This window comes from Notolepis coatsorum (genome assembly GCF_963971535.1).
Source record: "Notolepis coatsorum genome assembly, chromosome: 8".
Classification (NCBI taxonomy): Eukaryota; Metazoa; Chordata; class Actinopteri; order Aulopiformes; family Paralepididae; genus Notolepis; species Notolepis coatsorum.
Window position 1 is genome coordinate 50,435,957 of NC_140172.1, and position 17,442 is coordinate 50,453,398.

The following is a 17,442-nucleotide window of genomic DNA, read 5'->3' on the forward strand; positions in this document are numbered from 1 at the left end:
TGCCTGCAGCTCCGGCTAAGTTAGCCACAAAATCAATGTAAAGTAATGGGCCAATATGCTCCAGTCTGTGCAATCCCTGAAATAAACACCTATTCCACCGTGCATTCAAAGTAGGTTTCAGTGTTCATTTCACAGGGCTGGAGCACTGGCACTATTGACTTTGCATTGGTTTTGTGGCTAACTAGCCAGAGTGGTGTGTATCCAGTATGAGGAACTGCATTGATTGTGCTGAGAGGGAAGGACTCGAGCGTTTGACAACATGATCGGTCAGTATGAAATGGGGCCAGAACTTAATTTAACTTAAAATGAACCATAACCTTAACACTAATCCGAAGAAAATCTGCCTTTTTACAATTGTTGGGACAGTGTTGTTGTTCCCTGTTGGAAAGCTGTAACCAATCAACTGGTTTGTAGTCTGCAATGTGTTCCCAGTTTTGTATTTAAGGCAGGGACTCAAAAAGCTATAAGAACTCAGAGAGATCTGTCTGGTGTTTTAGAAGCAACATCGTGGAAATGAATGTCAGGGGCTATTTACACAGACGCACGGGGACCAATAAAAACATAAGGGTGGACTGAGTACAATATACGCCTGTCCCAGATATCTCTCTCTCTCTCTCTCTCTCTCTCTCTCTCTCTCTCTCTCTCTCTCTCTCTCTCTCTCTCTCTCTCTCTCTCTCTCTCTCTCTCTCTCTCTCTCTCTCTCTCTCTCATGCACACACACACACACACACACACACACACACACACACACACACACACACACACACACACACACACACACACACACACACACACACACACACACACACACACACATTTCTTATTCTTCAAAACTTTGGTCATTATTCTTGCTCACATTCATATTCATGCTTATTTGCATGCCTTTGCTGTTAATAGACTATTTCCCATAGCAGCCAGCAACAGACCTGTTGCTCTGCTCCGCCTCCAGGGTATTTACTACTCAGTGACCTTTAAATATCTCTCTGTTAATGTAATGCATCATCGCCTCCTTGGTGCAAATGTTTAAGTAATCATAGACGCGCACATCGACGGAGGCACCTAGGGCTTTATCACGATATCACAACAACAACAACAACAACTACTACTATTGTTTCATCTCTCTGTCTGACTTTCTTTTCTCTTTTCTTTTCTCTCTCTATCCTATCTTTCTTCAATCTCTCTCCCTGTGGGTTAATTATGGTGTGTGTGCTGAGGGTAGGGGCTGGTGTGTTTTCAGTCCTCCCCAGCGACCATAATGTGACAGAGAGACGCTGCTCTGTACTCTAATGGGCCAGAGCAGCTTTAACTTTAACTCAGTGTGGTACGCTGCATGCTATAGCTTCTCTCTCTCTCTCTCTAATGATGAAAACTGGCTGTGTCTGGCCTGTGAGTTACCCGGGGAGGTCCCCTCCCCAGGGATAGGTCAGCGAGGCTAATATCAACTTAAGAGGAGAGTAGAGCAAATAGCGCTCTACGCATTCACAGAAAGTGTCTTTATGGAAAAACTTAACAAGCTCAGTTTGCTCTAACAACGAGAACAATCTTGGTTTGTCTACATGGAAGCCTGGAGCTGTGCTGGTATTCTTTTCATTCATTATTGTAACAGGGGCATGCTACTGTACCTCCATACAAGCACACGTCTACTGCTACTTGGAGTCTTGATGGAGATGGGGTTTGTCTGTATTGAGGATGGTTTGTCTGTTTGTCTGGGCTATGACCTCTGCCAGTGGGTCTTGGACTTCCTGACTGGCAGACCCCAGGTGGTGAGAGCAGGCAACTGCACCTCCTCATCCATCACCCTCAACATAGGGGCCCCCCAGGGCTGTGTTCTGAGTCCCCTCCTCTACTCCCTGTACACACACGACTGTGTGGCTCAGCGGAGTAGCAATACAATCGTCAAATTTGCTGACGACACAGTGGTGGTGGGCCTGATCTCTGCCAACGACGAGAGGGCCTACCTGGAAGAGGTCAAGGTCCTGGCGGGATGGTGCCAGGAAAACAGCCTCTCCCTGAACGTCAGCAAAACAAAAGAGATGATTGTGGACTTCAGGAGGTCGGGGGTCAAGGACTACAGCCCCCTCAGCATCGACGGGGCACCGGTTGAGAGAGTCAACAGCTTCAAGTACCTCGGAGCCCACATATCCGAGGACTTGAAATGGACCATACACATTAACAGTGTGGTGAAGAAGGCACGACAACGCCTCTACTTCCTCAGGCGCCTAAGGAAGTTCCAAGTCAGCCAGAAGATCCTTAAGAACTTCTACTCATGTACAATAGAGAGCATCTTGACCGGCAACATCACCTCCTGGTTTGGGAATAGCACTGCAAAAGACCAAAGCAGACTACAAAGAGTGACACGTTCAGCCGAACGCACAATTGGAGGGGGGCTCCCCACTCTCCAGAACATTTACAACAAGCGTTGCAAGGGGAAGGCTAAGAGAATTATTAAGGACTCGAGCCACCCGAACAACTGCCTCTTTGAACTGCTGCCGTCAGGCAAGCGACACAGGAGTCTCAAGGCGAGCACAGAAAGACTCAGAAGTAGCTTCTATCCCCAGGCCATCAGGCTGCTAAACGAACAATGAATGAACACTACACAACAACAACCACCAAACACACATAGCACACACATCCACACGCACACACTCACTTTAAACAAACACACTGTAGCACCCACTACACACACTTTATAGCACACACCCACTTTAAACAAACACACTGTAGCACCCACTCCCCACACTTTATATTTATGGATGAAGGATTGCACTACAACTCGTACACCTTACTGTAAATTGTACCTAAAATTGTACCTCATCCCACTTCTGCTTTGCACTAGATAGTACTGTACATTAGTACACTGCATAGTATTGTGTATTGTATATTATATGGTAACTCAGAACATTGTACATATGTCTATACCGAACAACTGTGACCTCATTCTTCTTCTAAATTCATGCTATATTATGTTATTATGTTATTTGATACTATCTTGTCTAGCACAGTCTCTGGAGCGTAACAGTAAGAAGCATTTTGTATGAAAGTATTCTGTACTTCTGTATGACAACTATTAAAGAACTTGAACTTGAACAACTCTGTCATGATAGCCGGCTAGCTCCATTATTTATTATGCTGCAGCAAGAAATCTCTGGATAATTGCAAGGTTACTATGAGGGATAGTTTAGCTGGACTCCTGCTGAAGCTGTAGACCCCTTAATGTATAATCCAAGCACGATGCCGACTAATGACGGAGGCGAAAAACCTATTATTTTGCTGTCACTCAGCGTGACTATCTGCCCTGCTGGTAACTGTATCACACCAGAACTTTGGTTACAATTTCCTGTCTTTCTTTCCTCTATTGTGAGGACACTTTATATTCTGGTGTGATGAGAATCAACAAGAGGGTGAGACGTTAACACAAGCCGTATTCATGGAAAGTACTGGAACACAAAAACCCTGGTCCTTTGTGAACAAACTGAAACTGAAAAGAAACGGTGTACTCAATCAATCAGGCTTTATTAGCCACGTGCCTCACCAGCCAGCTGACTGCCAGTTGATGAGACAAGTGTCTCTCTTCCGTGTGGCTCTTTTCTTTGGAATTGGATCTTCGGGGGTGAATTGATTCCCTGCACCACAAAAGAGACAAAGCAAGTGGTGAGTGGTGTTGCCTTCTACTCATCTCTACCGCATACTGTACCCCTGTCATTTCTCTGAGGTCGGGGGTTATACCTTGGCCGAAGCCCCCCTTCCTCCCCTGCTATTTCGTCCCCCATAGTCAAAAGCATGACCTGCCATGCTTCTGGGTAGGGCTGCAAGATTCTTGATAAAATGTGAATCACGATTTTTCTCTCTAAGAATTTAGATCACGATTCTCTCAGACAATTCTTATTTTTTTCAATAAAATCATTTGTTGCACTCTTTCATAAACAGACAACATAACATAATATATCAAAGTGCTTGACTTAAACTTAAATATAACATAATTGAAAGTGCTTGACTTAAACTTAAACATAACATACTGTATTTGACTTAAACTTAAAAGTCTCTCATACAAAATAACTCAAGTCAGAATTGTCATAATTTAAAAAAGTAAAAAAATAAGAAAAAAAGAAAATATTATAAAAAAAAAAAAAAAAAAAAATGTATCGTCATAATTATAATTTTTTTTTACGATTTCTTTTTTAGCGTTTATCGCTTTTTACTACTGGGCAGTCCAGTAGAGAGAGAGAGAGGAGGAACGGGAGACAGAGTGGGGGGAAGACATTCGGCAAATAACGACGGGTCTGGGAACCGAACCACGGGTCGGCCGTGCCGCGACGTTAGAAGCTGAGCGCCCAATCGTCATAATTTTTTAATGAGATCACATAGGTCTATGAATCGAGATCGCAATTTGTTTTTCGATTAATCATGCAGCCCTACTTCTGGGGTGGGGAGCAAAGACTCTGGGACCGGAACAGGGTTTAGGGGCAGAGTTTTTGGGGACTTGGGGACATATGCCTTCTAATGCAGGGTATGAACCAGGGGCTGGAGGGACAGCCAGGGGAAGGGTGGGGGTGCAGAATGCGGACTGGTCAATAAAACATGATGGCACTAACAAGGTTACGTGGTGCCATGCCTCCTTCAAGGCCGGGTGTCATGTCTGGGACCTGCCTCGTGTGGTTCTCCCCGCCTCGCTGAGTGGACACTGTGCTGTACCTATTATTACCATTAATGTTTAAAATGGCTGTTCTTCAGAATGTGACCCACTTGGCTGAAAATGTGCTTTTCCAAATCCAGAACAGACGTAACAGAGAAGTAACCAGGGGAAACATTGAGGTGTTGTACAGAAAGGTGTGCTGTATACGGACAGAGAGATGAGAAAACCCATGGTATAGGGGCAGAGAGAGTTTGGAGGAGGATGTATGCGCGTGCGTCGTGCGAGTATACTCTCATGCCTGTGTGTGTGTGTGTGTGAGTGTGTGTGTGTGTGTGTGTGTGTGTGTGTGTGTGTGTGTGTGTGTGTGTGTGTGTGTGTGTGTGTGTGTGTGTGTGTGTGTGTGTGTGTGTGTGTGTGTGTGTGTGTGTGTGTGTGTGTGTGTGTGTGTGTGTGTGTAAGAGAGAGTGCACACACACACAGAGACTGACCCTTGTCTCCTGCTGTGAGTCCCTATATGCACCCCCTGGGGAATGGCAGATTGTGGATGGTAATAGAAAAGAAAAATGGAGAGGGAAGAAGATTAACTGAAGAGAGGAAACGCTTAGAGGGAATTACTGTCAGAGGAGAGAGGAGCGTTCGCCCCCCTGACGCGTGCAAGATTGGTGTATGTTGATAGTTTCATATAGAAGAGTTAGGCCAGGTGTCCATGTCTGTTTCATCCTATTGAATTACAGGCCTCCACTTCTTCTTTTTCACGCTCTAGTTCACTCGATGCCCATTTCACGCTTCTGTTAGTCTCACAAGAAAAGGCCCGGAGTGCCTCTAATTTGTTCTTCTTCGCTCACTCGCTTGCTCACTTGCTCACTCTCTTGCTCACTCGCTAACTACAGTCGACTTCTACACTATCATTATTTAAAAACCATCTGAAAAGGACTCTAAATAATATATAACAACGTTGTGGATTTCTTTGTAATACATCTTCTGTGTTGAGTTTGATTGCCCTTCGTTTTGTATCGCTGATTCGTCTGGTGTTATCTGTGCTTATTATTCTTTTTCCAGGGGAATCATCATATGCCTTATCTGGCCTCTCCTGCACAATGTTTGATCTTTGTCACTTTCCTTTTTTCATGGTTGGTCGCTCACTCACCTACTCACTTACTCACTAACCCCTTTCACGCTGCCCGTTCAAGGTGGGAATCTTACCCCATTATTCCACCTTGCCATTCTATGTAATGGGGGGGGGGGGGGGGGGGTTGATATACCGACCATGCGGCAGGTATAGTAAAATTGTCAGGGTGGATTCGCCCCAGCGTCTGTGTGGATGTAGTCTTGATCGCCGCCATGAGACTGTGGGTATAATCACGCCATTAACTGACTATTTCAGTCGGAATTCTCCTCCCCTTCCGCTGTCCGCAACGCTATTTTGCAAGGACACCGTCGCTGCACCCTGGGCTTAGCACCGCCCAGGAGGATTGTGATTGGTTAGAAATACAAACAAGCCAGAGCATTTTTTATGATAATAGGTTTAGCCAGACATCTCCCCGCCACTGCCACAGTGCCACATAGTGTGGAGAGAGGTATGGCTATGTGAGGCTAGTGTGCATAGGACTGCCTGGCATTGCAGGACAGGGGTGTGATGTTTTGATGATGTGGTTAATTCTGTGGGGGTTAGCTTGTAGGTAATATCACAACCACAACTATTTTCACAAGTGGAGCGCTGCCCCATGCCACTATCCTCGCACCACCAACCCTTGGCAATATTGCTCCATCTAGCTTTCATTTGTCGCATGAAAGATAGAACAAAGGCTGACCACATGATATAATAGTAATAATAATAATAGGCTACATGTTTTATGTCTAATTAAAATAATATGCAACGTGAGAAGACGCAACTTTTACCTTAATGAGTTTTGCTAAAAAGCTCACGGTGACACTGAATGATTGGCACTGACTGACGCTCTCTGATTGGCCACTGACATGTTTGCCCAATCGCGTGACGAGCTTTGTCTTTGCCCATTTCCTCGTCAAACAGCCTGCAAACTACCTGGCGTTCTATCGCCATGCTCTAAGACAAACTCTAACCTTAACCAACTTCGAATGAGTGCCTAAGCTTAACCGTCGAAAGAACTTGCCGTCAGCCCGTCACGCTCTAAGACAAACTCTAACCTTAACCAACTTCGAAAGAGTGCCTAAGCTTAACCAGTGTAGAAACAGGCATCGGCCAATCAGAGAGCGTCTTGCCAGAAATGCGGCTAGGTTTAGAAATAACGCGACTAGGGGCCTCCACACTACACACTAGTACTAGTACTAAATACCTATATGTCCCTATGCCATAAATGTCATGTATGTTGTGTATGTCATAAATGTCTATATTAATTGAAAATGGGGGACCCTGATGTAAACAAGACAAACGTCTTTCTCAGGTCTGCATCCCCTGCCTTAACAATTGTGTGTATTGAGCCGTACTGTATTGTACCCATTCTGCAATCTGTTAAATAAAGTTTTCATTCATTCATTCATTCATTCAGTAAAAAAAATAAAAGAGATACGAAAATTAGAAATATAGGCCTCTCTCTTATACATGCCTCCTCCTAATACAAGCCTGGTATCCACTACAGTTGAAACAAATACAAGCCGGGGTTACTATTAGAGGAATTACGGTATTCTATATATTTTTTAAAGTGACATATAAAAACGCCACTGTGCGTGCGTGCACGTGTGTGTGGGGGGGGCTCCACAAGAATCTGGCCCAGGGGCCTCTGAAGTCTTAATCTGGCCTTGCCTGCGGGCGCATCACAGCCGTGGCAATATTCATGATATCCCACTGGTGCTCGTGTATTATGGGCTTAAACGAAGGCAGGGGTGATGCCTGGCATGCAGTAGAAGATATTCCAAATCCTAACCGATATTGAAACGGCTAGACCCCATACATGAAGTCATATTTCACCGTTTTTTGTCATTCATTCGTTCGAACCCGTTAGATGAGCACCATGCACTTGAAGATTACAACCGACTCTGACCCTATAATCTTGCAAGCACTGCATTGGCTTAACATTACCACCACCACCAATTTGGAATTCTCTCTCCTGTCTCGGCTGCTCCATGGCCAGCAAGGTCTCCCCTACGTTTCAAAAGCCCAGCTTGTCTTAACTCATCATCATGAGTCAAAATGCTTATATTTATCACCACGTGTGTGTGCCTTTGGAGATGCCAAATTGTGGTGCCATATAAAACATATCAAAGATTTTAAGCACAAATGGGGATTTAAAATGTACCTACAATGTATGAAGGAGTGGAGATAAAAGCAGTCTTTCTTGCCACCAAACAAATTAGAGAAACAAAATACCTGCATGTCAAACCTATTTCAGAACCACAACCTGATGCTGCTTCTATCAAACCTATTTCAGAACCACAACCTGATGCTGCTTCTATCAAACCTATTTCAGAACCACAGCCTGACATGATTGTATTGTACTCTGTCCACTGAGTCCATGTTTTTTATTGGTCCCCGTGCGTCTGTGGAAAATAGCCCCCCAACATTGCTTCTAAAACATCAGCTAGATCTCTCTGAGCTCTTCTTCTTCTATCTTAAAGATAGTGATAGATGGTGCTTTCACTGGCTCGAACTCTCTCCCTCAATCACTATCTCTCTCTGGCTCAGAGAAAGAGAGATGTGTAGGGTGTTGACACTCACTATGACCCCTTTGTGTGTTTAGATAAAGTGTGAAACTCTCTCTCTCTCTCTCTCTCTCTCTCTCTCTCTCTCTCTCTCTCTCTCTCTCTCTCTCTCTCTCTCTCTCTCAATTCAATTCAAATAGGCTTTATTGACATGGGAAACATACGTTTACATTGCCAAAGCCAAACAAAACAAAACAATCAAACAGAGAAATCAAAAGAAATCAGTACATTACAGAAGGAATTTCTTGTATGAGTGACAGTCTTTATGGTGGTTGTATTCCGTTGGATGTCCGTTTCTTGTCACAGCAGCTCACAAATCTTGCTGCTGTGTTTGCACATTGTTGTATTTCTCCCAGTAGGTCGGTCTCTCTCTCTCTCTCTCTCTCTCTCTCTCTCTCTCTCTCTCTCTCTCTCTCTCTCTCTCTCTCTCTCTCTCTCTCTCTCTCTCTCTCTCTCTCTTTCTCTCTCTGTGTGAGCAGTTTGATGCATAATAGCCTACAACACACCAGGTGTTACAACAGGGATGCATTTTTGGAATGATGAACAAAGCACACCACAGGACCACTGTCTGAAAACAATCCCAAAGTATTTTTGTTTGTTTCGTTTGTTTTGTTTTGTTAATGAAGCTTACAAAACTCCTTGACCTCCGATGGAGTTTAGAAACATGCAGACAAATCATAACTTTTTCTTTCCCCCATCCTCTCCTTTATCCCCACCTATCTTCCCATGTCATCCCTTCCTCTCTCTCTCCTTTATTGCCACCTATCCTCCCTCCTCTCCTCCCACATCATCCCTTCCTCCCTCCTCTCCTTTATGTCCACCTATCCTCCCTCATCCCCTCCCACATCATCCCTTCATCCCTCCTCACTGCATCATCCATTCCCCTTCTTCTTTTTCTTCTTTTTCTTCTTCTTCTTCTTCTTCTTCTTCTTCTTCTTCTTCTTCTTCTTCTTCTTCTTCTTCTTCTTCTTCTTCTTCTTCTTCTTCTTCTTCTTCTTCTTCTTCTTCTTCTTCTTCTTCTTCTTCTTCTTCTTCTTCTTCTTCTTCTCCTTACAGAGTCAACCGTGTTTATTCCGGAGCAGAGCTACTCCGTGGAGGAGGACGTAGGGGAGCTGCTCATCCCAGTCCACCGTAGCGGAGACATCAGCCAGGAGCTGATGGTGGTCTGCTACACACAGCAGGGTAGGGCTACTCCCCTCTTAGTTCATTAGTTGGTAGGCAGGTCTGTAGTCAACGTACTGTTACTTGTAACAGTACTTTGTACTTTGTATACTTTGTAGCCTAGCTTTCCGACTAGATCCTGTGGTGATGAAAATAACGTTGAACATCTCATCCAATGAAATAATATATTGTGTCTGATTGAGTTGACAATGACATACTACTGTAGGTCTTACTTTGTTGTATTCTGTTGATATCCTGTATAAAGTACGAGCTCAAGTGTGATGTATTGCTTAATTACATCTCACATGTAGCGCTTTACCCTACCTCTGCCTAGAACCATTGCTCTCAAGAAAACTGCAATGTATAGAGCCATAACATATTGGAATAGGATCCCATTACATATCATACGGACGGAAAACAAGGACAGTTTAAAAAATAGACTTAAAGAGCCATAATCCGGAAGGAAATCAATATAGGTCATGCATGAGGCCATGTCCAGACGAAAAACCGATCAGTCAAAGTATTTGATCGTATGCACCTTTCATCCACACGGAACTGCGTTCTGGCAGCCTGAAGACGCTACTTTCTGAGACCCGCTTCCAGAGTGTGCAATTCTGAAGACGCCCCCCTTGCGTCACCATCTTTACAAGCGATACGCGTCTTCTCTTGAACCGATGACACGATAGCCCACCTCTCCCTTAACCCGCATGTGCAAACTCCCACATCACAACCACCGTCGACAACAGAGTGACATCTCCTTTACAGTGTTACAGAAGCTATTGAGCTTGATCGGGCTTTTACAGCTAAATGTACTTTTTCTGAAAACCCAAGTAGTAACCAAGCACATACTGTTCCATAGCATACGCCTTCAGTTGATCATGACAAATCCTCTCTTACCTTGACGATTAAAAAGCCTCCATCATTTAGTAAATAGTATCCCCATGGCTGGTGTTGAGCTGTAGCCAGCCAGCTAGCGCTGATGCTATGCTATCAACATTAGCTAAATAGCTAACCAACTAAATACAATAGACAGTGTTATCCTGAGGTAACGTTAAATACAGACAACTTTTGCTACAATTACAGTGGTATCCTGGAGTAACGTTAAATACAGACAACGTTTGCTAGTCGAAAGGACTGGACACACACAGGGACAAGTTAAACATCAATCAATTAATTTAATACAACACAGGTAGTTTGAGCTGCCTCCGACCTCACCACGGGGCTATTATATTATATACGGCTTTGAGCTCTCTCTCTCTCCTGCCGATTAAAATCCGCAGCTCTTCCTCCTCCTTTGCGCCGCGGTCTCTTTCTCTCCTATCCGTTGGAAACTAGCGTCAGCTCAAAAGCAATTTAGTAAATAGTATCCCCATGGCTGGTGTTGAGCTGTAGCCAGCCAGCTAGCGCTGATGCTATTCAAATGCTATCAACATTAACTAAATAGGGCGGCTGGGTGGCGCAGCGGACTAAGCGCTCGTCACCAACGCGACAGACACTGGTATTGAATCCGGCTGTCAGCATTGCCTCCGGCTTGGCCGGCCGTCATACTGGCTCAATTGGCAGAGTCAGCGGGAGGGAAGCCGGTGTGTGGTAATCTGGTCGTTGTAAACAGTGACTCCTACAGGTCGGTCAGGGCGCCTGCACAGCGAGGAAGGGAGATGGTGAGGGTAGTGTGAGCCTCCCACACGTTAAACCTCACCAATGAGAGTCCGCGCTGGCAGGTGAAAAGAAGTGGCTGGCTGACTCCGCATTTATCGGAGGGGACATGCGATAGTATCTATCAACCCTCCCTAGACCGACCAGTGGGGGGCACATGCGAGCAACGACCAGGAAGGGGAGGGGGGAATTGGCACGACTAAATTGGGATGGGAGAAAAAACACAGAAAAACAGGAGGAGAAAAAGTGGATAAAAAAAACATTAACTAAATAGCTAACCAACTAAATACAATAGATAGTGGTATCCTGACGTAAGGTTAAATACAGACAACAAACGTTTGCTAGTCGAAATGACACAGGGACAAGTTAAACATCAATCAATTACTTTAATACAACACAGGTAGTTTGAGCCGCGGTCTCTGTCTCTCGCTCCACTCCTTTGGAAAACTAACATTACGTTAGATCAAGTTATCGAAAACACTTCCGGTAGGGGGTTTTCAAAATAAAAGAGCGACCTCTAAAACAGGAAAGACATTTATTTTGTAAATTTGTGGCACACACTTATTTCTTGAGACATTTTCGTTTTTTACGGAAACCTTTTTTTAAATGAAAACGAAATGAAAACGAAAAAGATCAAAAATAATTTTGTCTGGACAAGGCCTGAGTGTAGCTGCAGCCATGTTATCCAAACTTCTTCTGTTTACTTTGTTGTCATTTTAAAGGTATGGTGAAATGGATTCACCTACTGTATGACCTTCTTTTGTTTTATTTTGTATTGATTATGTATGTGATATATGACTGATTTATACTGAATGTTTCATATTTGTGTATATCTGTGAGGACCCCAGGAAGAATAGTCAACACGTCGATGATGACTAATGGAGATCCTAATAAACATAAACAAACATGTCATTGTCACTCCTCTCACTCATCCTCTTTCCTCGCCGTCACCCTCACCTCCTCCCTCCTCACCTCCTCCCTCCTCAGGCTCTGCCATGGGGACGACTCCCACCACTGTCCTGTCCTACTCCGACTACATCTCCCGGCCGGAGGAGCACGGCAGCATCCTACGCTTTGACAAGGGCGAGAGGGAGAAGCAGTGTCGTGTGGTGGTCATCGACGACTCGCTCTACGAGGACGACGAGAACTTCAACGTCACCGTGTCTATGCCAATCGGGGGCCGCCTGGGAGCGCACTACACTACAGCTACGGTCAACATCCTGGCCGATCTGGATGACGGTAAGACATACAATTGTATTGTGTAAATTTAAGAACAGATCATGTTCTTTTACCTCTCTAAAGATCAAAACGAATTTTCTTAAGGTTAATTATTCTTGGAAGCACGGATTTGACTATACAGGTTGGTATTGTGCAGGACCTTTTTCAGAGAGCTTCTCTGTACTGTATACACAGACAGATGAGTAGTAGTATACACAGACAGCTGAGTAGCAGTACTGTATACACCAACAGCTGAGTAGTAGTATACGCAGACAGCTGAGTAGTAGTATACACAGACAGGTGAGTAGTAGTATACGCAGACAGCTGAGTAGTAGTATACACCAACAGCTGAGTAGTAGTATACACCAACAGCTGAGTAGTAGTATACACCAACAGCTGAGTAGTAGTATACACCAACAGCTGAGTAGTAGTATACGCAGACAGCTGAGTAGTAGTATACACCAACAGCTGAGGAGTAGTATACACCAACAGCTGAGTAGTAGTATACGCAGACAGCTGAGTAGTAGTATACGCAGACAGCTGAGTAGTAGTATACACCACTGGTAAGTGGACAAGACGAGCTATATCACGTAATATTCTCCAGCATCGTTTAAGTCTGCTGTCTGGGCACATTATATATTTCATTCAATGATAGAGATGGATTAAACAGTGTGTGAGAATTGTGCTGCGGCAGGTGTATGTGTGCATCAATACCTTTAACATTATGGGCCAGTTTGCATCGCCCCCGGCCCATTACCAGTGATCTGGGAAGGCAAAAGCATCTCCTTCTCCCCAAAGTATTTACACAAAACAACCTCTGCATTTAGATTCTGACAGGGCAAAATCCATAATCAAATCCTTAATGTTGTTATTTATAGTAAACTATATGCAGCCCAATGCAGTCATGGGTAGTTTGTTATTTCACTGCATAACGTTGAGCCACAATGTTAATATTTTCTCTCATAGTCACTTCAGCAACAGGTAATTTCCAAACAGACGTAAGGCAGAATAGTCAGTTATCCAACACGTCCATTATAGGCTACACTCCTAGTCTCATACTATACGATGAGGAATGAGAAGTTATTCGGACACGCCCACTTATGAGAGCCACCTATAATGAACAAATAATTGATAATAGACAAGTATTATGTTTCTTATGCTTTCAGCTAATGCACTGAACGCAAAACTGTATTTATTTATTTTACCAAATACTATTTGAATTAGAAATGAGATTTCTTTATTCCCACTGAACCGTACTGAACAGGACACCGTGACCCCAAAAGCGCGATATGAACCAAACCGTGATTCTTGTGAACCCCTAGCAGAAACATAGTTTCACACTAGCATTTTATATATAATATATAAATGTCCCGGGCTGGAAACCCTGTGGAGTGTTTTTGAAAATATAAAATAGGCAGTTCTTTAGTTGATCAAGCATCACAAAAGAAAACTTTCAAATCTAGCTTCCACCCAGTGAGCACAAAAGCTCCCTACCAAATATGATGCAACCAAATCACACACTTGAAAGGTGGCAGTGAACTTTGCGGAGGAATTTTTTCCGTCTTAGAAGAGAGGATTTAATTAACTAGTGCAGTGCCCGTTCAGAACGGGCCGATTGCTTGGCCCCCGTGTATTGCTGCTTGCAGAGCTCTCGAGAACCACGCATCCAATCAATTTCACACTTGACACTGCACTTACTTCGGTCCTCAGCAATACACCCGCCAAGTGTGAAGTCGATCGGATGAATGATTCTCGAGAAAATCGAAGGACAGTTATACAGATAGACAGACAGATATTCCTTCCATGCTAGTTATATTTATGGTTCAAAGGGCGTGTTCTAGTTTTTTTGTGTTTGTTGGGAACCTTTCTGCTGTGTGTGTGTGTGTGCGTGCGTGTGTGTGTGTGTGTGTGTGTGTGTGTGTGTGTGTGTGTGTGTGTGTGTGTGTGTGTGTGTGTGTGTGTGTGTGTGTGTGTGTGTGTGTGTGTGCATACTGTAGCTACATGTGCATGCGTGCATATCAGGCCACGTGAGCGGATCGCCGCGGCCGAGAAATCCGCTCTTCGCTCTTTAAAGCTTGGTCCGCTCCGCTAATCGCTCATGTTGACCCCGCCCCCAAGTCGCTCTCCGCTCGCTCACCACTCACCTTGAATCGAGCGCTCCCCGCTCCCCGCGCCAGATCGCTCGGCAGATTTTTTTTTTTTTTTTTTGGCATGGTGTAAATTAGCTCAAACTACAACAGTCTACACCCCCTGGGCCCCTTAACAATTGTTTGTATTGAGCCGCATTGTAATTGTACCAATTCTGCAATGTTAAATAACGTTGTTTATCCATTCACTAGCTCTATTAAGCGATGATAGCTAGCCGAGCCACAATGCTATGGTCGCTGCCATTAACGTTAGCATGTAAGCTAACGACAACAACAATGGCGTCGATACTTTTTCTAACAGGAGTGAGTGACAAAGCCTGAACAGGATATCACAGGTTCACCCTTCTCATTGGTTGAAAATGGCCTTCATGTTTGTACATCGCCATCTGTTGCTTTGGCATTGTACTACATGTATATTAACATCAGTGTTAAACCACTGTGAGCGGCCTGGAGTGGATTGGAGCGGAGGAGAACTCTCGCTCCGGACGTCGCGCCTCGCTCACGTCAAAACCGCCCGCTCCGCTCCCCGCGCCGCTCACGCTCCGATCCGCTCACATGCACTGGCCCTACAGCATGTGTGTATGTGCATGTATTACCATAACACTTTCAGTGCCAATCACATAAAAAGTCAGGTTATCTCGCCAACGGTTGAGCTCCAAAACCCAAGAAAAGTCTGGTTTTCGATCGTTTTCATCGTTTCTTTTATTCGATTTTAATATTCTATACAGTCTTACGGTCCTCGGTGTATCAATGGGACTCATTCTGAGACCCAGAGAGTGCAATGCCAGCCGAATCCTGCTAGGTGGCAGTATTGCCTTCCCTTTGAAACCTTATTTCACACTGTGTGTTACATTTTATATGGTCCGGAGGGAGAAATGGTACCCGGGCAAGTGAAACGCTTCATTCAAGCCACTTGGAACGTGTCCAGCACACTTGATGCATAGTTTGTCCCTTTCATGTCAGGGACCCGATGGACATCAATACTGGAAATCGTGATCAGACAATTGGAATATTCATTTTGGAATACCTCCTAGCAAAGGTAAGGACTATATGACATCAATCCTACTTTGATCCTACAATGATTTCACATCGATCGCAACGATCATATGTAACATACTCCAAAACGTATGCCGTTGCTGACGATCAGAGCATCACAAACCGACCCCCCCCCCCCTTTGATGCCTTCATGATGAAACATAATACCTATTATATACCTTTGATTTGGAAATAGTATCGTGTCCAGGCGAGCATCGCAAACGACTTTCGCAAAATGCACATACTGTAGCGCTCCATAACTCTGCTTCCAGGAATTAGCTCGGATCACTCTGAAACTATACAATATTCACCACGGGATAACACACGAACGACATGAAAAGATTAACTCTTTTTTTACATGTTGGACAAGAGATAGTGACTCTCAAATGAGCCATAGTATTGTCTCCATAGCTATAATATAGAAGATAGATATAGCTCTGCAAACATCGTGACGCACTGTGAAAATGCCTATCTTTTAAAGCGTGGCCCATTGACAGCAGGGATGGGGATACACGCTGGCGCTGAAAGTGTTAAGAGCAAACTTTGACCTTAATAGCCTAAGACGCTTTCAAAAGTTCAGGTTGGCCTGTCTCCCTGAACCCCCTGCTGTTTACTGTTTCACACCACTTATATTTGCGTATTTTAGTATCATGTTGTGCTCAGCTCTCGGCTCCTTCTGGCTGCAATCCAACTCCAATGAGCTCCAAAGTGTGTCTAAAGTGTCTAAAGCACTGTCATGGCTAGTCCATCACTGTAAAACTATGCATAGTCTGTACTTTCCAACATGGGTGGTCACCTATTTTTTACAGAGGAGGTGGCTCGTAATTTGGAGGAAGTAATAATTACCTGCTGTTAAAGTTAGCTAGATCGTTAGGATTATTTTTTCTTTTTTACATTAAGGCCTAAAGCTAAAATAGATACATAAGTAATAATTTGAAAAATAAATACATCCACATAGCTTAGAAAGGTGTGGAGTATTGCTTTTCCCCACAATAAATGATTGATTAATGCATGTATCATAAAAATAAATGTTGCAGATCCAAAATGCATGTTGTTGTTTACATGTTGCAGGTATGTACCCCCTACCTACTTCCCAGTTCCCTACGTGGAATGCACCTGATTGGGTAAATTACATGCTGGTGGCTGAATGTTATCTATAGCAGGGGTTCCCAAACTTAGAAGCAGGCCAGGCCAGTGTTTCTAGTTGCAGCAGCGCAATAGTTAGATAACCTAGGTGGGGAACAACCAGGAGATCACTGCAACTTACACAATTGGAGAACTATCTCTCTCTCTCTCTCTCTTGCTCTCACACAGACACAAAGGTAGCCACATGTGATTGGTGGAGGCGGGACCCTTACAAAAAACTGTTGTTGCTAATCATTGACGTATGCTAGCCTGTAATAATCACCCCCAGATAAATCTACTTTGCATTTGATATATTGCAAATATATGCCATCACACACACTGGCATTTAAAGGGTTAGAATTATAAAATGAATATGTGCTGTTATGATCAGGGCTGAAGTTGAATAAAAGATTGTATTTTTTTCAATCTGACATTACAAAAAAACAGAAAATCCATCAAAATAAGTGTTGTTGCTAATCATACATATGCTAGCCCAGGGGTGGCCAACCAGTCAGAGATTAAGAGCCACAAAAATTACTGTGGTACCACAAAGAGCCACACCATATCAGCGTTTCTCAACCTTTTTTTTCACTCACGGCACCCTTCATGTGTTTATAGGTCTCACCTTCTGGCCTCTGAAGTTGCTAATGTCTTTTTTATTTGGGCCTCACAGGGTTAAAAGTACCCTGTGAGACCCACGGTTGCAAAATTACAAAATCACGTTTAGCCATTTAAAAAAAAGAATTCTGTAAATGTTTATTTAAAAGAAATTAAGCACATGTAGGCTAT

General features: G+C 43.9%; 1 protein-coding gene across 1 annotated transcript in view; it reads left to right on the forward strand.

Moving 5' to 3' along the window:
• Positions 1-17,442, forward strand: part of frem2a (FRAS1 related extracellular matrix 2a) — a gene marked incomplete at both ends in the record, with an annotated part of 161,953 nt that overhangs the window by 75,466 nt on the left and 69,045 nt on the right. The window contains 2 exon segments of the mRNA XM_084320197.1: positions 9,368-9,493; positions 12,116-12,367. Coding sequence (XP_084176323.1) covers positions 9,368-9,493; positions 12,116-12,367 — 378 coding nt within the window.